The sequence below is a fragment of the Rhinatrema bivittatum genome, chromosome 2, assembly GCF_901001135.1.
Source record: "Rhinatrema bivittatum chromosome 2, aRhiBiv1.1, whole genome shotgun sequence".
Lineage (NCBI taxonomy): Eukaryota > Metazoa > Chordata > Amphibia > Gymnophiona > Rhinatrematidae > Rhinatrema > Rhinatrema bivittatum.
The window spans coordinates 211,789,057-211,811,618 of record NC_042616.1 but is presented as its reverse complement, the minus strand read 5'-3'; the positions used below and the strand labels follow the sequence as shown (position 1 = coordinate 211,811,618).

At 41.8% G+C, this 22,562-nt stretch overlaps 1 protein-coding gene across 8 annotated transcripts in view; it reads right to left on the bottom strand.

Moving 5' to 3' along the window:
* STK31 (serine/threonine kinase 31) overlaps positions 1-22,562 on the bottom strand; it is a 482,717-nt gene that overhangs the window by 45,943 nt on the left and 414,212 nt on the right. For all 8 annotated transcript variants that reach the window (XM_029589101.1, XM_029589104.1, XM_029589105.1 and 5 more), the window contains 3 exons: positions 15,284-15,409; positions 6,655-6,780; positions 3,068-3,154 (listed from right to left, as the gene is read on the bottom strand). In XM_029589101.1, the coding sequence (XP_029444961.1) occupies positions 3,068-3,154; positions 6,655-6,780; positions 15,284-15,409 (339 nt within the window). The remainder of the gene's footprint in view (positions 1-3,067; positions 3,155-6,654; positions 6,781-15,283; positions 15,410-22,562) is intronic.

The window sequence follows — 22,562 nt, the reverse complement described above, 5'->3', positions numbered from 1 at the left end:
GAACACATAACGCCCATTTTGATATCACTTCATTGGCTCCCAATTAAAGCACATATTGCATACAAATCAATGACCATCATTCACAAAATTCTAAACAATGATCAAGGACTAAATACCTTAAACATAATCCCCCAGAATCCTCTAAGAAACCTACGCTCTAATAACTCAGGATACTTAAACATCCCCCCCCATCAGAGATGCACATCTGGCAACAAGAGAGAGCCTTTTCCATTGCCTCCTCTAAACTGTGGAACTCCCTACCTAAAGATATGAGAACCCAGCACAACCTAAAAACATTCAAAAAAGACCTAAAAACATTGTTTCGCAAATGCTTCACTGACCTTCATACTTCTGATCATCCCATCTCACAATTGAGCTCTCATCAAAAAACTTTAAAATAACTTCTCTCCAACCAGAGCCTACATACACTCCTCGTCCCACATAATAATTTCTGGACTTGAAATGTTTAACTCCATTTTAATATCCACCTTGTTATACCTGTTGCACAACTTAAGAAAAAATGTATTTTTGTAAACCGTTATGATGGCTCTTCCGAATATGGTATATAAAAAACTCAACAAACAAACAAACAAACAAATAAATAAATAGTGGTCTCACACTGATGGCTGTAGCCAGTGGCCTGGCCCTGGGGTTCTGATCAGTGATCCAACATTAAGCTGCTGCACTAGCCCAAACTCACCATCTGCTGGAGATAGAAAATACTGGATTCCTGATGCTAGCATCACTTCTTAAGTAGCTGTGATGTCACAGAGGAAAACAGTTGTCTGCCTCCATCTGCTGGCAGGGGGAAATAACTCACTTGTTAAGGCCTGGACTGCTGTAACAGGTCGAGATGAAAAAATATTGTACAGCATTCACCATGATACTTGTCCTGGCTGAGGGAAAAAATTGAGCTAAAACAATTGCTTTCATGTCTTTGCGCTGTCTACAAAACTCACCAGCCAAAGGGTTAAAAGGCGAAAGAAACAAGCTTTGGGGGGGGGGGGGGGGAAGAGGGGAACTGCACAGAGAACAAGGAGCCAGCTGACCCCAGGAGCCAATGGAAGCTGTAGAATCTCTACATCAACTAGTGATGAAAAAAAAAGCACATTTTTGAGAGTTTAACCTCTTGGACAGCTGAGGGCAGAAGAAAGACGAATCCCAGGGTGAGAGACTAGAACAGACTTGTTCCTGCTGTGATAGGAGCTGAAGGAGCTGCTCACTAGCTGTTCCAAAAATCCAGAAACACCAGAGGGTAGTGTCTATCTACATCTTGGACTGAAAGAATATCTGACTGCTGCACCCTGCCCCGAGGGAAACAGCAGCTATTGATCAATCTTTTCTCTGAAGGGGTTTATATGTTAGAAGGTAGCTTGTGGCCTGCCTGTGTGAGTAGGACAGCTCTGTGGAGAGAGAAAATAAAACCACTAGCTCTGCCTGGGTTCACCACAAATTCTGAATCTACTGCATTAAGGCTGGTGCTACCCCAGAGAATTGCACTGAAGAGCTGTAGGCATAGGTTTGGAATTAAACCCAGGAGATTTTAAGCCAGATAGTGGGCTGGGTGAGGCTTGAGTGTCCAAGACACAGGAAAGAAAACCCCATCTTCAACTACGCTACTATAACATGGGCCCCATCAGTGATCATCATGTGCACATTTAGAAATAGACAGTTTTGTGGGTACCCAGCATTGCTATTCTTGTGTTATATTTATGTTAAAATTTTAATTTCCGCCCTCCAAGGGTGTCTGGATCTTATATGTACCAACCTAGAACACGTGGAGGTTTGGGGTTACCTAAAATAGCCTGGTACTATGCCACAGTCCAGCTGTGGGTGATTCCAGATATCCACAGACCAGTTCTTCTTAAACAATGTGTACAGCTTGAACAGCAGATTGTGGGACAAGTGCCAATCTCCTCCATGTTTTGGCAGACTAGGTACACTTGGCACACCTATGCAAGCATTCCGTTTGCACTACTTACTACTCTCTAAAAATGGGTCAAGTGGAAGCAACAGCTGGAAGGGTCAAGAGAAGAATACTTCTATTCCTCCCACCTTTTTCACAATAAGAAGTTCCCTGTGGGCTTGCAAAAATCGCACTTTTCAAGTTTGAAGTATAAAGAGCATATACTGCACTGAACACGGACTGCAGGGAGGTTCCTTTCTTATGGAAGCCTTGGCAGGAGTTCAGAGAAAGTAGATTTTCTAACCTAGTCTCAACTTCGCCATTTCATATTGAGTAAAGAGGTATTTCCTTCTCTAGCTTTGGGTAAAACCTTGTTCGAACATATGTACAAAAACAAATAAGACTCATGGTTTGGTTGCAAAAATGTATTCTTTATTGCTGGGAACTCAGAAGATAAACTCCCCACATACACAGGCTTGGGAAGCAGACCTGGGTACTATGTTTGTTCCAGGAGAGTGGGATCAGATATATTTGTCCAGTAGTAGGTGCTCCATCTCAGCCCAACTGCAAGAGCAATGTTATAAAATGCTTTTTCGCTGGTACCTTGCTCCCCTCAGAATACATTGTATGTATCTGGCTGTTAGTGAATCTTGTTGGAGGAATTGTGGGGTCATTTTTTCAAATTTGGTGGCGCTGTACATTAATAACCCCCCCCCCCCCCTTTTTGGGACCAAGTGGTATGCTGGTTAATACTAATAAAGTTATATTATATTGGGTCACCGGATGACTAGTTTTGTCTAATTATGACAATTATGATTCCATGTTTTCCAAATTTTCTACTAAATATTGCATCTGTTAAATGCAGGTTTAAGTGATTCTCCAGCACCCACATTTACTGATGTTCACTTTATATAAACAGGTGAGACTACAATACATGGAAGAGAACACATGCCATAAAAACTAAAGAGACAATACAAGAAGTCAATCAAAATTTGAAAGAGGCAACAAAATGTTTCTGGTATTAGAAGATGGTAAGTTCTCTTAAAAACTGATAGAGCTGGCTCAAAACAGAAAAACTTGGCTGCTTAAATTTTGAACATTTACAAAATGAATCTGGGTTCAACTCAGACTTTTTAAAATTCTTTATCCTATATTACTTACCTCTAAGATTAAAGGTTTACGGGCCTGCACAGCTCCCAAACTTTCCCCAGGATAAAATGGGACCATCAAATAGGCCAAGGGATCAGACTGGAAAACAAAAGATGTTGATATAACCAAACAACTTATCTTGAATTGTTATAAAATATGATTTTCAGCAGACATTTTGTTACACATTTATTTTAATGATCTAAGTTAAATTCATTCCTATTTTTCACTGACTATGCTACTCCAGCTCCCAGGATGCAAATCAAGACAAAATGGGTGTTCATTTATGGTAGACAGGATTTTTTCCCACTTAAATCCTTGTACCAGCCTACTTTCACAGCAATAATCCTTCTGGCCAAAAAAAAAAGATCACAGTTTTCTTCAAAACTCATTAAGTGTGCCTTGTGTCAACAGACTACTTTTGGGAGTTGAAATACAGCTGAGCCTGAGAACTAAAAACTCGGTTCATCTTGCATTGCAACAGTATCACTGAGCTGAACAGAAGTTCTTGTTTCAGTTTTATGAGCAAGCAATAACCAAAACCTGAAAAAAAAAAAAGAAAGTAAATAGAGCGGAGGTAGAGGGGGCTTTCACTGTATGCCAGGCTTGTATAGCAGCTGGCAATAGTTTTATACCCAATCTGAGCTGGATCTTGAATGATTCCTGTATACAGTAAAACAAACATTCTTTTCTAGTCTGAGGAATTTACTGTATTAAGACCACCAGTGAACGTTATCTAGAAAATGTAACCCTATGACAGAGGCACTATGTTACCCAACATGCTTGCAGAGCGATCTCTGTGAGGGCCCCTGAATTGAGGAACTCTGGCCCATTGGATGATAGGCTTCAGTCAAATTATATTCTGGCCTTCAGGAAAAGGGTAAAGGTCTGGTTATTCCCAGAGGGGTTGTTAAAATTAAGTGATGGAAGGTTGGTCCTGTCTGTCTTTTAATTTTTGAACTGGGTTTAAAGTACAGAACTGTATTTTTATGATTTTATAGTACTTGTGTATTATGCATTTTTTTGTTTGTGCATTGTTCCGGTTAGCTTTTGCTGAGTGCATGGTATATAAAAGTTGGAAAAATAAATATGTTTACTGAGTCTGCTTTCACACTTCCGTTATCTTTACTTTATAGTACCCATCAATTCAGAAAAAAATTATCACCAACATTATATCCCAGGTATTTAGCACTACAGAAAAGCTGAATAGTTTCCACATATAAAACATTGTGTTATATACATTTTTTGATAATTAGGGGCCTGCATTAACACAAAATAAAGTGAAAAAGTTAAAATAAGCTTAAAAATGTGCTTTAATGTTAGGCAACAGAAGCAAAGAGGAGGAAAGAAAAGGGGAAAAATATTGATTCTTCCCTAAAAGACAGCCAAAATATTACACATTTTTATTCAGACTGTACATTCCCTAACAGAAAATTCTCTAGTAACAATTATAACACAAGCTGGCAAACATTTTGCATATAAACTGCATAGTAAAAGTGCAAATCAATCCCACATTAACAATGCACACATACAAAGAGTGGGCAATTCTTAGTGCCAAAAAGTGGAATATATAGCAAATCAACCTAATAAACGAAGCTTGACCGACGTGCCGCAAATGCGCAGTAGAGAGCGAGCGGGAGGGAGGGAGGAGAGAGAGGTGGGGAGGAGTGAGGGAGAGGGGAGAGACAGAGGGATGTAAGTGGAAGGGTAAGAAGTTGTGGAGCAGAGAAAAAGGGAGTGAGGAGGGCTGAGGGAGAGGGGATGGGATTGAGAGAGGGTGGGGAGTGACTGAGGGAAGGGGAGGGAGGCAGTGGGAGACAGAGGGTGAGTAAGACTGAGTGGAGGGAAGGGGAGGGAGGCAGTGGGAGACAGAGGGTGAGTAAGACTGAGTGGAGGGAAGGGGGTGAGTGAACAAGGGGAAGGGGGAGTGAGGGAGAAAAAGTGTAGAAGGGTGCTGTGTTCGAAAATGGACTGAAAAAAAATTTAATGTAACCCGTTTTAACGGGCTTAATGGCTTGTATATATATATATATACTAGCCGTTAAGCCCGTAACAACGGGCTCGGTCCGTTTCCTTCCCACTCCCTCCCCCTCATTCTCCCTCCTCCTTCACTCTCTCCCCCCTCTCCCCCTCACCTTCACCCTCCCTCCCTCTCACCCTCCCCCCTCCCCCTCTCTCTCACACCTCCCTCCCCCTCTCTCACACCTCCCTCCCCCTCCCTCACACCTCCCTCCCTCACACCTCCCTCCCTCACACCTCCCTCCCTCACACCTCCCTCCCTCACACCTCCCTCCCTCACACCTCCCTCCCTCACACCTCCCTCCCTCACACCTCCCTCCCTCACACCTCCCTCTCTCACACCTCCCTCTCTCACACCTCCCTCTCTCACACCTCCCTCTCTCTCTCTCTCCTTCCCTCCCTCTCACCTCCCTCCCTCTCACCTCCCTCCCTCTCTCTCTCTCTCTCACCTTCCCCTCCCTCTCCTCAGTCACTCCCCCTCTCTCAATCCCCTCCCCTCTCTGATCATCCACAACCGGCAGATATCGGGGGGGGGGGCTGTCACTCCTGCGCGTGCACGCGGCGCCGCTGCTTCTCCTCCCGCTCCTGCTTCGCGGCCGCCGCCGCTCCTGCGGCCCCACCGCCATTTATTTTTTTTCGGGCACGCACGGCTCTGACCGACGTGCTCGCCCGCACATGCGCGGTAGAGCTGCTCTCTACTGCGCATTTGCGGGCCGTCGGTCAGAGCCGTCGGTCAGAGCCCATTTATAAGGTAGATATCCACAGACCAGTGGTTGAAATACGCTGTGCTATGCAACATTGCTATGGCCCAAGACAGATGGCAAGCCCTGTGCCACCAACTTTATTAGGAATTATATTCTAGGTGATATAGTTCTGGTACACATACATGCCAACATCTGAATACTTAAGAGATTTGTGCCCTGATTCACTAAGGCTTTTTCTCCCATTCTGTGTATGGGAAAAGACCTTGATGAATCAAGCCCTTGGTGAGATAAAGGAAAAGTTATCTTAAATTGCCACGGAAATGCATTTGATTATAGGAAGGAAAAGTATAAACTTTTTTTGCTTGGACAGGGGAGGGGGAGTAGGGTACATTGGTAACCTTGTGTTAGCACCATGAAAGTAATGGTTGTCTATTTGAAACACTGAGAATTCCCTTATCTGAGCAGAATCCAACTCCTACAATCCCCAGATACTCAATTTCATGCCAATGCTGCAAAAGGACTACCCTTCCTATTCCATTTTTTTTTAAATTATAACTTAGACTTGTGCAAGATAAAAATCTACTGATCATATTTGAACAGTGAAAAGTAATGGCCTCAGACTTTCTCTGGATAGAGTGGTGTTCATTAGGAGCAATGGTCACAATCTTACACATCTGTATTGATATTTGATAAAACAGAGTAATGTTTAAAACACTGCTTGCACTCATTTTCTTTGATTCACATAAAAGTACTTTTAAGTATCTAAATATATTAGTATCTGCAGTGACATCCAACTGACATCTACTATGGGACTTGCAACCACCAGAAGAGAAGGTGTTACAGAGCTGAGCTCTACTGCTACTATTTGAATGAACTTGCCTTGCAGAAAAAAAGAAACATCAAAGGCAATAAGTCAGACTTTTCCTTGAGTTCGGACCATGCCTTGTGATATTGAGCTGCTTTCACTATCACTGTTGCTTCTGTATCGACACCTACAGAATATCCCTAAGAGGAAAAAAATAGTCATTTTTTCAACAATCCCATGATAATATTCATTAACAAGCAAGGAAGTGAAAATCATGAATTTGCACAAGCTTTCTAGCATTTTTCAACATGACCCTATTAATGCACTCAACCTCATCAGTTTGAAAAAGACCCTGCTGCCAGTCAACATACTCACTGGGCATTAAACAAAAAGTATCATGGTGCCAATTAAGAAGGCAGTTTTCAAAAGCCATTTACCTGTGCAAATGGCTATTTACTTACGTAAAAAGGCTTTCAGAGAAACGCGCACCTTGTTTCTATGGAAGGGAAAGCATGCATATCGTGCCACTATTCTACCCATATTGCATGGAAGCATTTCAGGGGTGGGGTTAGGGCAGGGAAATCACCACATCTAGGTTTTTCATTTTCAAAACTAAGCACGCTGTTTTTCAGGTGAAAATAATTCAGAGAAAGCAGGTACAAATCTTTTTGGGTACTTTTTCCCTAAGCAATTTTCAAAGGGACAGCAAGCATATACTTTCCCTTTGAGAACTGGTGAAAAAATGGCAGGGAAAAGTACCCACAGACTTTGCATCAAAATGCAGTTCTGAAATTGCTCCTGTTGGAGGACGGATAGCAGGTAGTCATCTTCCAGCACAAGCAGCAAGAGGTTAACACCCCATCCCCACACAATGCCACCTGACACTATGTGGGAGTGGTAGGTTTGCAGGGGCTTCTAGATGGGCTATAACCTGTTCTAGTGAGTCCTGTCTCCCTGCCTATTGTGCTGGTTATTATACCAGCATATTCACCTCTACAGAACCATGTAACTGTATAATTTTTCTTGATCACAGTTTCTCAAGTAAAGAATCTTTGCATGCTGCCCAGAACAGTTCAGAGCCATTGCTGCTTCACAATAAATGTTTTCCCTGGGAGGCGTGAGGATCCTTGCTGCCGCCCCCCCCAACACAATTATGACCCTCAATAAATAGAATGGCCCAGAGAGCACTAAGAACCAAGAAAAAGTTCTGAATCCAGGCTGCACTGATCCAGGGAAACACAAGAGCTGATTTTGAAGCAAGCTGAAAAAAGCAGCAACTCCACTGTGATCACAAAGGAAAGCAACTTACTTAAAAAGCAAGGTTTTCGACATAGATCCCAGGGCAGCTGTATCCAAGCAATTGTCAGACATGGAAGTTTAAGATGGAAATGCTGCTGAAGAAAAATTATGGGATGTGATTTGCAAGGATAGACCTACTGAAAATTTAGATCTTTGGGACCAGAAAGATATCAAAACAGGAAGTATTATTTGTCCTCTTGTTAAACATAAATATACATTCTCAGCTGTGCCACCATGAATCAGATGTGGAACAGTGTGAAGGGATTACATGAAAGATGTAATTTAAACAGCAAACTGTTTCTGCTTTGCAAATTTTACAGTTTAAGGCTGAAAGAATCCCAAGATATGGTAGAGCATATGAACAATTCTAGAAATCATAGAGAAACTGAAATACATGGCAGGAGATTGAAAGTAGGTCATATGACTGCAATATTGTGTAGATGCAAGACACACATTCACTCAAATGCACTGGAGACCAGATCAGAATGTGGCTAACATTGGAATATGTGAAAGGCAGACACACTGGGTATTTTTGCAGAAATGAGATACTAAAAGGAGACAAAGGCAAGCATCATAAGCTCCATGAGGCAGCTCTGCATGGGGGAAGGAGAGAAAGACACAAAGGATTTTCAAACTGCCCTTGCTGTAGGGGGAGAAGCTGGTGTACGAAAGCAGCCCCAAAGAGCAAAAAAATCCTCACACAACAGGGGGTAAAACCTGTGAGCAAGTTCAACCCTAGAGAAGCAGAAATAGTAACAGAACCATGAATGGGAGGAAGAAGGGCAGTTGCAACCCAAGCAATGTTATCTCTACAAAGAGATGGGCCATAAGAACATAAATTGCCATACTGGGTCAGACCAAAAGTCCATCAAGCCCAGCATCCTGTTCCCAATAGTGGCCAATCCAAGCCATAAGTACCTGGCAATTACCCAAACACTAAGTAGATCCCATGCTACTGATGCCAGTAATAGCAGAGGCTAAGTCAACTTGATTAATAGCAGTTCGACTTCTCCAAGAACTTATCCAATCCTTTTTTAAACCCTACACTAATTGCACTAACCACATCTTCTGGCAACAAATTCCAGAGTTTAATTGTGTTGAGTGAAAAATAATTTTCTCCGATTAGTTTTAAATGTGCTACTTGCTAACTTCATGGAATGCCCCCAGTTCTTCTATTATCCGAAAGAGTAAATAACCGATTCACATCTACCTGTTTCTATACCTCTCATGATTTTAAAGACCTCTATCGTATTCCCCCTCAGCCGTCTCTTCTCCAAGCTGAACAGCCCTAACCTTTAGTCTTTCATCATAGGGGAGATGTTCCATCCCCTTTATCATTTTGGTCACCCTTTTTTGCACTTTCTCCAGTGCAGCTATATCCTTTTTTGAGATGCGGTGACCAGAATTGCACACAGTATTCAAGGTGCGGTCTCACCATGGAGCGATACAGAGGCATAACACTTTGTTTTATTCACCATTCCCTTTCTAATAATTCCCAACATTCTGTTTGCTTTTTTGACTGCCATAGCACACTGAGCCAACAATTTCAATGTATTATTCACTATGATGCCTAGATCTTTTTCCTGGGTGGTAATTCCTAATATGTAACCTAACATTGTGTAATTACAACATGAGTTACCTTTTCCTATATGCAACACCTTGCACTTGTCCACATTAAATTTTATCTGCCATTTGGATGCCCAATCTTCCAGTCTCGCAAGGTTCTCTTGCAATTTATCACAATCCACTTGTGATTTAACTACTCTGAATAATTTTGTGTCATCTGCAAATATGATAACCTCACTCGTCGTATTCCTTTCCAGATCATTTATAAATACATTGAAAAGCACCGGTCCAAGTAAAGATCCCTGAGGCACTCCACTGTTTACCCTTTTCCACTGAGAAAATTGACCATTTAATCCTACTTTGTTTCTTATCCACGAAAGGACATCGCCTCCTATCCCATGACTTTTTAATTTTCTTAGAAGCCTCTCATGAGGGACTTTGTCAAATGGCTTCTGAAAATCCAAATACACTACATCTACCGGTTCACCTTTATCTACATGTTTAACACCTTCATAAAAATGAAGCAGATTTATGAGGCAAGACTTCCCTTGGGTAAATCCATGCTGATTGTGTTCCGTTAAAACATGTTTTTCTGTAAGCTCTGTGATTTTGATCTTTAGAATAATTTCCAATATTTTTCCCAGCACTGAAGTCAGGCTCACTGATTTATAGTTTCCCAGATTGCCCCAGTGCCCTTTTTAAATATTGGGGTTACATTGGCCACCCTTCAGTCTTCAGGTACAATGGATGATTTTAGGGATAGGTTAAAAATTTTAACTACTAAATTTGAAATTTCATTTTTGAATTCCTTCAGAACCCTGGGATGAATACCATCCGGTCAAGGTGATTTGCTATTCTTTAGTTTGTCAATCTGGCCTACTACATCTTCCAGCTTCACAGTGATTTGGTTCAGCTCATCTGACTCATCACCCTTGAAAACCATCTCCGGAACTGGTATCTCCCCAACATCCTCATTAGTAAACACAAAAGCAAAGAATTCATTTAGTTTGTCTGCATTGGCCTTATCTTCTCTAAGAGCCTCTTTAACCCCCTCTGTCATCTAACAGTCCAACCAACTTCCTCACAGGTTTCTTACTTTGGATATATTTTTAAAAGTTATTATAGTTTTTGCCTCTATGGCCAGCTTAATTTCTAATTCTCTCTTAGCCTGTCTTATCAATGTTTTACACTTAATTTGACAACTCTTATGCTTTTTCCTATTTTCGTCAGATGGATCCTTCTTCAAATTTTTGAAGGATTTTATTTTTGGCTAAAATAGCCTCTTTCACCTAACCTTTTAACCATGCCAGTAATCGTTTTGCCTTCCTTCCACTTTTCTTAATGTGTGGCAAACATCTGGACTGCACTTCTAAGATTGTTTAAAAATATAATGTCCATGCCTTTTGGCCACTTTTAACCTTTGCAGCTGCATCTTTCAGGTTTTTTTTGATAACTGTTTTCCTCATTTTATCAAAGTTTCCCTTTTGAGAATTTAGTGTTAGCTGTAGATTTACATATTGTCCCCCTTCTAGTCAGTTCAAATTTACATGTTATGATCGCCATTCCCAAGTGGCCCCACCACCGTTACCGCTCTCACCAAATCCTGCGATACACTAAGAATTAAATCTAAAATAGCTCCCTCTCGTTGGTTCTGAACCAATTGCTCCATAAAGCAGTCATTTATTCCATCCAGGAACTTTATGTCCCTAGCATGTCCTGATGTTACATTTACCCAGTCAATACTGCACTGCCAAATTGGTTAGCTTCCCTGATTTCTCAGTCTGTCTGACCATTTTGGCCAGGTGAATGGTAGTATACTCCTATCACTATTCTCTTACCCAACACACATAGGATTTCTACCCATATAGATTCTGAGTCTCTTGTATGATCTTTATCCTGTTGGACTCTATACCCTCCCGGACATAAAATGCCTCACCCCCCAACCAAGTTGATCCGTTACCCTGTTATAGCACCATCCCATTGGTTATCCGCTTTCCACCAGGTCTCAGATGCCAATTATTGTCTCTCATCATTTACTGCTATATACTCTAACTTTCCCATCTTACTTCTTAGACTTTTGGAATTGGCATACAGACATTTCAAAGTATGTTTTTTGTTTGTATTAACAACCTGCTTTTCAGTTGTTAGGGATTTGGAATTCTTTAGCTCAGGTGATTCTTTACTTATAGGCACATGGACTACGTTTGCTCTTACTGGAATCGCTCTGTTGGGATGCCCTAACTCTCCTGTTTCATCAGTATCCTTCAAAGATACATTCCTCCGACCCATGCACTGCTGAGCGACTGTTAACTTTCCCCCTTGTTCTATTTTAAAAGCTGCTCTCTCTCCTTTTTAAAAGTTAGCACCAGCAGCCTAGTTCCACTCTTGTTAAGGTGTAGCCTGTCCTTTTGGAAAAAAGTGTCCCCCTTCCCCAAAAGGGTTCCCAGGTCTTTACAAAACTGAATCCCTCTTCCCTGTACCATTGACTCATTCATGCACTGAGACTCCGGAGCTCTGCACGTGGAACAGGGAGCTTTTCAGCGAATGCCACCGTGGAAATTCTGGATTTCAGCTTCCTACCTAAAATCCTAAAATTTGGCTTCTAATACCTCTCTCCTCTACACTTTAGGAGGAGCTTCCCATCTTGAAAACTTGATAGCAATAGTCATCAGTTGAGTTCATAAAAGCAGTTAAGAGCATAAGCAGCCAGGGAATCATTGAGATGAATTGCTTTGGAGCTGTAGTTTTAAACTCCCTGACAAACACAGAAAATTGGTGCATTGATGTGGGCACAACCAAAACAAAGATTTTTTCACAGACAAAACTACAGTATGAAAGAAAGTATTTGTGGCAAATGGGAAATGTATTCCTGCAGTGGGGAATGGTGTCAGAAATAGCTAGAATGCCCTCACCATAACTGGACACAAGCACAGAATATGCATGAAAGATGTGCTGTTTGTTCCAGACATGAAAGGCAGCTTTATTGTCAGTGAAATGCCTGATGAATAAGGGTTTCTCAGTCCTCTTTTGCAAAAGCACATGTATGATTAAGAAGGGGACAAGGATAGTGGTACAAGGAGTTGCAGGGGACAAGGATAATGGTACAAGGAGTTGCAGGTGACAACATGTACAAACTCATTTTGCACAAATGAGAAAGTTGTCAGCTACCTAAACCCCACACCAGAACTGCAAACACATGACACAGGTGCCTGGGGGGGGCACAGATCCCCAAATGCAATAATCTACTTGTTAAACAACTGATTGACAGTGAACCTTAAATATCCCTGTGACCACAGATACTGACATGGGTGTGCCGTTTCAAAAGCAAAGCAAAATATGCACAGATAGAGCAAGTCTGCTACTGGTGCTAATCCACAGTGATCTGTATGGCCCAATGAAGACAGTGAAAACAGATACTTCCTGATTTTCACTGATGATTATTCCAGGTATACAAAGACCTATCTCCTGAAACACCAAAGTGCAACACTGGAGAAACTCAAGGACTTTATGGCAGTGATGAGCAACAAGTTCCAGCATAAACCTGGAACCATTCGTATAGACAACGGACGAGAGAATGTGGACAAAGCAATTAAAGCGTACCTCAAGCAACAAGGGATCAAGCATCAGACTACAGTGCCCAATGCTCCCAATCAGTAAAGCTGAGGGGAAGAGTTGCACATTGATGGAAATGACATGGAACATGCTGCTGGATGCCAACCTTCCTGAAAGTTCCAGGGAGAGGTACTAATGACTGAACTACCTGCAGAATCTGCTGCCAAAGGCAAATGAGCTGACACTATGAAAGCCTCATATGAGACACCTGAGGGCATTTGGCTGCAAGACCTACATAGATATCCCAAACAAAACAAGCACTCCAAGATGGTGGAGAGAGCTACAGAGGAAATGCATTTGGGTATACAGCGAAAGACTGTGGGATACAGAATCTTACTTCCTGGGACAGACCAGGTGACAGAAACCCAGAGTGTGAATCTTAATGAGTCACCCTCACCGATCATAACTCCAACGAACTCAGGGCAGATGGTTCCTGTGAGCATGATCACTAACCCTGGCTGAGGTGACGCCATGGAAAAATCAGGTATTGCCACCAGTATAAACTGGAGTGGATGTGCAGAACAACTGTAAGTCAAGGCAGATGGAAGCCCAAACAAGATTATAGAGCAACCAGATGAGATAAAGAAGGGAGAGAGACTGGACATGCCAGACAATATTGCATGGGCAAAACCTAAACAGGAACCCATATTTTGGTCTACCTGTTCAACAAAGGATATACCAGCTTGCAAACTGTTGTATAGAATGCAGGTCCAAGAAATACTGGAGTCCTCAACCTGGGAGGATGTGAGAAGACCACCCAGATGTGAGATTGGGAATAGGAGGGGGAGCAGCACAAGAAATAAAAGGCTCTCCATACGAAGACAGTGGTGGGGTTCCCAGCCAAGACTGCCACTGGGACATCCTGGAGAGAATGAGACTTAAGGGTTGACCTTTCAGCCACTGAGTAGGGATGTCGGGAGGACCAAGTATAGAAAGTCATCCTCCAGCACAGAAAACAAAGGGTTTACACCTCTTCCCACAATCCAGCCATGGCACCTGACACTGTGTGGGAGGAGTGGGTCTGTAAGAGCTTCTAGATAGGATGTTCTGTACTAGTAAGTCCTGCCTTTTGTGCTGATTATATTCCAGCACAATCATCTCTACAGAACCATGTAACTATATATATTTATCGTTGTCTCTCTCAGTTTCCCAAGTAAAGAATCCATGCCATGCTACTATAGAAGAGCTCCAAGTCATTTCAGCGTCACAGTAACTGTTTCCCCTAGAGGCACACTCAGTTCTGACCCTGATTAAATAGACTGGAACCAGTTCTGGCTCAGACAAGGAGAGACACATCCATCGGTTTCCTTTGTGGTTTAAAACAAAGGTAAAGCTTTCAAAATGTTTTTTTTTCCCAAATTTCCCTTTGTGACAGTAACAGTAGCCTTGGCACTGGGTTTAATTGCCCTTGTCTCTTTACTCTGTGCCTTTGGCAAGTGCATCTACTTCATAATAAACTCCAGTGTCATAGGCAAAAATTACATAGCATAATTTATTCACCTTGAAAAAAATGAGACAATAAATGGCAAAAAAAAAAGGCAATATCAAGTGACAAAGTTGCAGAGAAAACTATCAAACTACTCATATAGTTATTGTGGGAGAAAATTAACTCATTTGGTTAAGGAATTATGTATGCTGGTAATTCTGGAAGCTCTAACAATTTCTCTTCCTGTTTTCAGTTAATGAACTCAGATTTCTCATATGTTCAGACTAGATTACAATTCAATTTAATGCTATAGTTACAAATAAAATACTTTTCTTTTTCAAACATGCTGGCAACGCTCAGCTGAAATGCCATGACCATGCAGAAAATTAAATGCTTAAAGAAGTTGACATTATCCCGAAAATCTTAAGAGTGTTCTGGGGCATTTTTATACAGTATTATATCCTATCAAAGGGCTTTTACTCTATAAAAGGCTGCAATCCTAAATTTAGGGAACAATTAATTATTCCTTGAAATTCAAATGGTGTCTAAAAAAACATTTTATCAGGGCATCTATATATTTTTTTTAATAAAACAGTGGATTTTATTTACTTAACATACAATAAAGCAAAATATTTTATTCTATTTGCGGACAAAATCAAAACATGGGTGAACAGAACAGAAATTTTTATCGGGAAAATAGATGAAATTGAGGTTTAGCTTTACTTGCAACTAGAACAATTGGGAAACTAACAGTAATGATTCAATTAATTCGGGAAACCAGCAAAAACTCACAGTATTACCTTCAACAGAACCTTCTGACCATGGATTTCTGAGCACACTAATGGGTGTTTACTGCTGAGTTCTTTCATGGGTTCTCCATCTAACAAGTCTCGTTCCAGACTCACCGACAGAAGCCCGCCAGAGGCCTGGAGGGTACCAAAACATTTATTTTAGGAAATTCCTACAAATCTTGATGGTAACTCAAAGCTGAAAATTACAACCAGGAATTTTCCTGTCAATTGCCTATTAGCTCCTACAAGTCAGGAACTGATTGTCAGCATGTGTAATAGATCAGCAATACCACACAAAGCAGCAACTTCCTGTGCTGGACTTGGTGCTGCTGCTTCTTCCTGATTATAGGCAAGGAAGGGGTGTGCGTGTGTCTCTGTGTGTGTATTTCGCAATATAGAAATATATAGATGGGCTAGTTGGTCCTTACTGTTATAGGAGCTAATAGAAAGGCAACTGACAGCAAGGACAATTCCTATTCCATTACACTTCACAACAGTCAATAGCAACAAGACATAAGATATCCCTCCTGGGGTGGAAGCATTGCTGGGAAAGTTCTGTGGCACTCTACAACGCTACATTGCCCCTTCCCTATAAACTATGGCTAGCTTCCCATACTGCACCTAGGCCCTGGCATAAATGGGCTGGTGGGAAACAGGACATGACCACAGCATCAGACTGCACAAGCAGGAGGTGGTAAGATCAACAAGAGAGCGCCAGGACAGAGGCCTAAAAGCAGTGGCAGCTATGAAAACTTGGTGGTAGTGGGGAGGAAGATAAGAGAAAGAAAAGGGACTAGGGGGAGGAGAGGGAGCGCGCAAAGCTGGTAGCGGGAGAGACTTTGGGGTACAACGAGAAAGGCTGGTGGGAGAGGAAATAGAGAGAGAGCAGTGATGGGGGGAAAAAAAAAAAAAAAAGAGTTCAGAAATTGGTTAAGACAAAGATGGGGAAAGGACCTGGTGTTCTGCATATGAGAAAAAGTATACATTCATCTACCCAGAGTGTTAGAAAACCAGAATGGAAGAATCTCAATTGAGCAAACTGGATGGGCCAATTTATCTTTATCTGTCATCATTTGTTATGTTAAAAAAAAGAGAAGCTAGGGAGAGAAAAAGACTGAAGGAATAAGGGAAGGCCAAAGCAATGGCTCATTTAGGGAGAGGATGAAGAGGAAAGCGAGAAAGGCTCATTGTAAGGGTGAGAAATTAGGAGAAGAGAGCAAAACAGAAAGGCTGGGGTGTGGGAGAGTGAAAAAGGCTGAAGAGAAGGCAAGAAATAGGAAAGAGGCTAGGGGAGTGCAAGGGACATACAGGGAACAAGAACGACATGCTTGGAACAGGACACGGAGAAAGAGCTCAGGGGGATTGGGAGAATGAGTAAGAGGTTGGGGATGGAGGCATAAAAGTGAGTGAATGAGGGGGTGGAGGCACAAAGGAGAGAGCAGCAGAAGTTGGTGGGGGAGAAGGGACGAGTGGAGGATAGTGAGGAAGAGGAAGCTGGTGAGGACAAGGTGGGGAAAGAGCTGATGAGGGATGAACCAGAAGAGGATAGGCTGGTAAGGGTCATTACAACAGTACACTGAATTCTGCAACAAAAAATTAAAAACTCAACATATGGGTTTTAATTTTTTGTTTTAGCTGTGTCATTTAAATTATCACACCTGAAAGGCTGACTATATTGTGTTTATTCTGTGATACAGAATATGCATAACTTATCCAAGAGTAGGTGGGACTCACTGCAGTTTGGAGAACCCTTCTCTCAAAGGCCACATCTGCAGAGAGACTCATTTGTCCACTCCGTAGTGTTTGTCTCAAGGTCCCTGCTTTGAATATGTCCTCCACAGAAGTTATGGCTTTCTCAACATACGAGGGGGGAGGGGGGGGGACACAGGTCTTCTGGAGTGAACCCTAATGAAACTCAGAGGCGGCGTCTTGTGAGTATTCAAAAGTAATATGCAATTGACCAGGAAAGTACTGTAGTAGCTGGTAATTCTCTTATCTGCCCCATAGGGCATGACCCACTTTCAAATTTCCTGAAAAATCTGATCTTTTTCCAATAAAATGTTTAAACTTTCACCTCCTTTTGTTAACTGGCTTTGGGCAAAACATACAAAATCTCCCAACTGATGTGGAAGGCTGAACTAATCAGTAAAACTAGTAACCATTCTCAGAACTATCTTATCAGAAAAATAGCTAAGAAAGCAAGGCACTGAAAATAGGTCCTCTAACTAACCCTTCCTGAAGAACAAATCAAATAAGGAAATGTTGCACCCATGTGTCTGAAGGAGTTTCCACCAGAGTACTAAGCAGATGTTTAAGGCCTGTGGAGCTTAGGACTTTTCAATTTGGTAGCTTTGAAAAATCTCACCCCATCTAGATGGAGTGACAGTGTTTTACCTTTAATATCCCCTGGATTTTAGATACTGGTGCCACATGTATCCCTCAGGCTTAAAAAAAAGTCCCCAAACTAAAAACTACATTGTGTTTCATAAAACATCTCAGCTGCTCTAACCTACTTCTCATACCAGAAAACATTTTCCAAATTCAGCAGTAGACCTGATAAGTAGAGGACTTCCTGGCACTCAAAAACCTGGACGACATCTGAACTGAATAATTTTGGAATTCAATATTCTTTTCAACCTGCAGGCCATCAGTTTCAGCTACAGTGGGGGTTTGAGTGCCTTATAAGGTTCTACACATTAGTCTCTTTCAAATCTAGCAGCCTGAATGGTTCACTCAAGATCTGGAAACCAAGGTCCTCTTAATCAAGAAGGCACCAGAATGAACTCTGCTTTGCTCATTCAGATTACTACCAGAACCTGTGTCTCAGCAACACCCAGAGAAAATATTACCACCATTTCCAAGTTAGGCTCAGATCACCTGTTTTTATAACCTTGCTCTAGGGATATATGTGTGTACACACACACACCCCCCCCCCATACAAACTGCTTTTTTTTTTTTTTTTTTTTTTTTTTTTTAAATACTGAAAAGTCATTCCAGCAACCATTCAATTAAAGAAATTAAATTAAGCTAACAGGCAAATATATAGCATATTAATCCTGCATAGTCCATCCACTACAATATAGTCAATTTTAATAGAGAAAGAAAAAAAATCAAGTAAATAAAAAAAAAACAGTGAAAAGATAACATGACTTTGTTCTAACAGAAGAAAAATTAGAGGAAGTCATTTTCTTCTGATTTTTTTTGTTATATTATTGAAATTTCAAGGAAAAAATAAAATAAAAGCTGAAAACAAAGGTTCCTAAACATACTATGAGAAGAAGTTGAGATACCTGTGGAAAGTTGGTTTGCCATAAATTTCTTCTCTACATTTTTAAGCTTGCTGTGCAAAGCCACATTATCCTTAATCAACTTAACTTCATTAGTTTCTAACTTTTTTACCCCAGTATCAAACAATTCTCAATTTATCTTCAAAGCAAAGCGCATGGAGATAGTTTGGAAGAAACCTCATCCAAATTAGTAGAAAGATGTAAAATTTGCTCAGTCAGAGCCAGATGTGACGCTATAATAGCTTCTACAAAGTCAAAAGTACTGGGGTATTTCAAAGGCAATGCTATCCAAGGACTAATCTCATGTCCCAAGGAACACTCCCTTCAGAGACCTGCATCTCCATCCCGAGTATCTTTTCTGGACTGTACAAAGCTCTGGGACCTCTTGTCTTATCTTCTCTAAATCAACCAGCACTTCCTGGTGGGTTCTGCAAGCCAATTCCTTGCTGTAATTCTCCTCCACAGCCTTCCTCTGCTATGACTGCAATGGTATCATCAGTCAGCACCAACACGACTGGACCACTGGCACAACAGGAGGAACCTGCTCCTCAGAGGACAGAATGGCAGCCTCCAGAAAGCACAGCAAATTCCCCTGTGCCAACAAGATCATTCCCAAGATGATCACTGCACTGGCACAGGTAAACGAAGGCAGTAATTGTCCCTGAAGGGAGATTTGGTCCTGGTTTAGATGGAAACACCTGAACTCTGCCCTTCTGCTTTATCATCAGGTCAGTTATACCAATGCTATCTTGAGCATTCAAACCTCACACTGCATATGCCTTCAACTTGAAACCATCTTGATCTCTTAAGAAAACTTTTTTTTAATGGAAAGGGTGGTGGATGCCTGCAATACCCTCCTCAAATGGCAGAGGAGGCTAACGAATGTAAAATTGCCAAATGGCCTGTGACAAATTCAGAAGATCCTTACTTTCAAAAAGTGAAGGGATACCAGAAGCATGAACTAGTGGCAACGCAAGTTAGAGCTGTAACTGCTGCTCATGTACATTACCCCTATTGGCTACCCCTCTAACTGTGGTAGTATGACAGCACTGCAGTAACCTGCACATAACAGTTAAGATTGCATCTGGCTTTCAAAAATGCACAGACTGGCAATTCCAATACTAACAGCAGTGGCGTGTCTGCATTAGCTTCTAAGAGAGCTGGGGTAAACTGCATAGACCGGCTTCAATAAACAAAGCTGGCTGTTTTTAGATAATCTTGCTGGTTTTTGTGACTGTGGATTGAAGGAAAGCTTACTGCTAGTACATGGAGAAGGACTTTAACTGCTGGCCTTGTAAGAATCAAAAAGGCCTGCAATGGTCTAAGCTTGATACTGATAAAAGGTGCACTGCTGCAAGCATACTCACTGACCTTGCATCCTTTTTGGGGAAAACTCCATACACTTATTCCTGGCATCGCTCAAGAAGAGACACAACCTCTCCTGATATGGTAGCTTTTGCTATCCAGTGATAGTAGAAACCACAGCAGTTGCCTTTAAACAAGGGCAGACTTTGATCTCTGGGATTCTGTTCAATCTGGCCAAGATCCTTGGATCGGAACCTCTCAGAGCTATTTTGAAACCATTAATACCTTGATGATCTAGAACCAGTCTTTTGCCTTTCATCTCTAACAGTTTCTGGAGGAATATCAGTGGAGGATTCTGCCATTTTCAAGCTGAGACACACCCAAAGGAGTCTGTAGCTGACTCCTTAAACATATGGGCTCTATGATCTGCTGTTCCAATTCTGCATCTGAACATGTCAGAGTCTCATGGGCAACTCTCAGATTTAGAGGTTCTTGGGATAATGATAATCTAAGCCTGAGTTTCTTAGAAGATTTGCTGAAGCTCAATAGTCTTGTGAAAAAACAGGCATCAACCTGATGCATTTCATCAAGCTTAGGACTTAGGACATATGACAACCTCAAAATCCATCCCTTTCAACCTTCTCATGTTTCAATTCAGATAGCTACTTACAGAGTTGGTAGAAAGACCCAATTTCAAAAGTCAAAACCCATCCTGCACATCATACAACTTCATCCTCTAAGAAATTTTCCTCATTTGCCATAAACTCAGCAAGTACTCAAAGTGCTAGAGTTCTAAAGCATTGGAGACAGGCCCACATGGTTCAACCCTTAAGGCAAGTGTGATCTAGAGTGAAGGATAATTCAGACATTTATAATCTGACTGTCATTGTACACCGACTAGGCCCTGAGAAAGAGCAGTTGGAGAAAAGCATGTAAAACATACCTGCAGATTCAACTCTCACAGTAGGTGCTATCCAGACAATGAAACAAAAATGTTTAGGACAAGCAAATTTGCATTCTTACAAGGAAAAAAATGCCTAACCCAAGAGAACGGATAGGGGAACATTCAGTCCCAGATTCAAATGTTGACTAACGGGACCTGGTCACAGAAATAGTTATTTCCACAGTCACTATCAGCATGCTAAGTAGCGGCCAATGCAATTGAACACTAGTGGAGGTTGAGAGGAGTGAGGCTAATTCTAGATCCTGTGGAACTCATACATTTTTCTGTCAGAGCTCTCTGCCATCATCCTTCTCAATGACAGACCAGCTATAAATCGGAAGGTGACATCAGGTCTAGCAGAGGAAGTGAATTTCCATTTTTTGCTCTGTCACTTGCCAGTTATGCTACCCAGCAAACATTACTCATCAATACTAATCATTGGGGACTGTAATAAGAATTATGCCAGAAATTGGGGAGGAGGAATAGCCTAGTGGTTAGAGCAGTGGACTATGAACCAGGAGACCAGGGTTCGAGTCCTGCTGTCACTCCTTGTGACCTTGGGCAAGTCACTTTACCCTCCATTGCCTCAGGTACAAAAACTTAGATTGTAAGCCCTCTGGGGATAGAGAAATACCTACAGTACCTGAAAGTAAACCGGTGTGATATCTCAATTGAGATCGAATGTCTGTATATAAAAATAAATAAATAAAATAAATCAGCAATTTGCTAAGTCCTGCTGAATCACCAAGTAGGAACCTTTTAGAACTGTGGCAACCTACCACCTACACCAAAGCTGATCCCAATCTGGTATTTTATATCACTACTGCCAGTATTCAAAGGAGAAATTACTTCTTACCTAATATAGTCTCTCTCTTTAGTTCACATAGGTGGATCCAGAACAAGTAGGTTATGCACCTCTACCAGTAGATGGAGACTGAGCAAAGTTGACATCATAGTCACAGATCCCTGTATGCTGGAAACAAGAGGGAAGAGTCCACCAGAAGCCTTTGCAGATTTGCATACCATGGTTTCCTGGGCCAATCTTGTGCCACCAGAAGCACCATTCCTCTGTGACTCTCAATCTTCCGAATCATTCTGCCTAACATGGGCCATGGGGGAAAGGCATACAGCAGCTTGTCCTCCAGCCACTCCTGCATGAGGGCATCAATGCCCAAGGATTTCGGATTTCTCCTGCGACTGAAGAAGCGAGGAACGTTTGCAATGTGAGAAGTCACAGCAGGTCCAGAAACCGAAGGCCCGAGTGGTCTACTATTAGCAGAAACACCTCGCTTGATAATTCCCATTCTCCAGGAGCCAGACTGTCTGCTGAGACAGTCTGCTCTTACATTATCTTTTCCTGCAATCTGCGAAGCTGAGATATGCTGAAAAGTCACGTCCGCCCATTCCATAAGTTGGGCTATTTCCTGCGACACTTGCTGGCTTCTTGGTTCCTCCCTGCCAACTGATGTAAGCCACTGTTATTGTATTGTCAGACATTATTCAGACTGCCAGACCCTGCAATCTGTCACCAAACAGTAAGCATGCCAACTGGACAGCACGGGCTTCTAGCCTATTGATACTCCAGAAAGATTCTTCTGTACTCCAATGCCCTTGAGCTGTCAGCTCCTGACAGTGAGCCCTCCAGCCCTTGAGGCTTGCATCCATAGTGAGTACCAGCCAGTCTGGTGGTCTTAGGGAAACCCCCTTTCTTAGATGATCCACTTTTAACCACCACTGCAGGTGTGTTCAGACC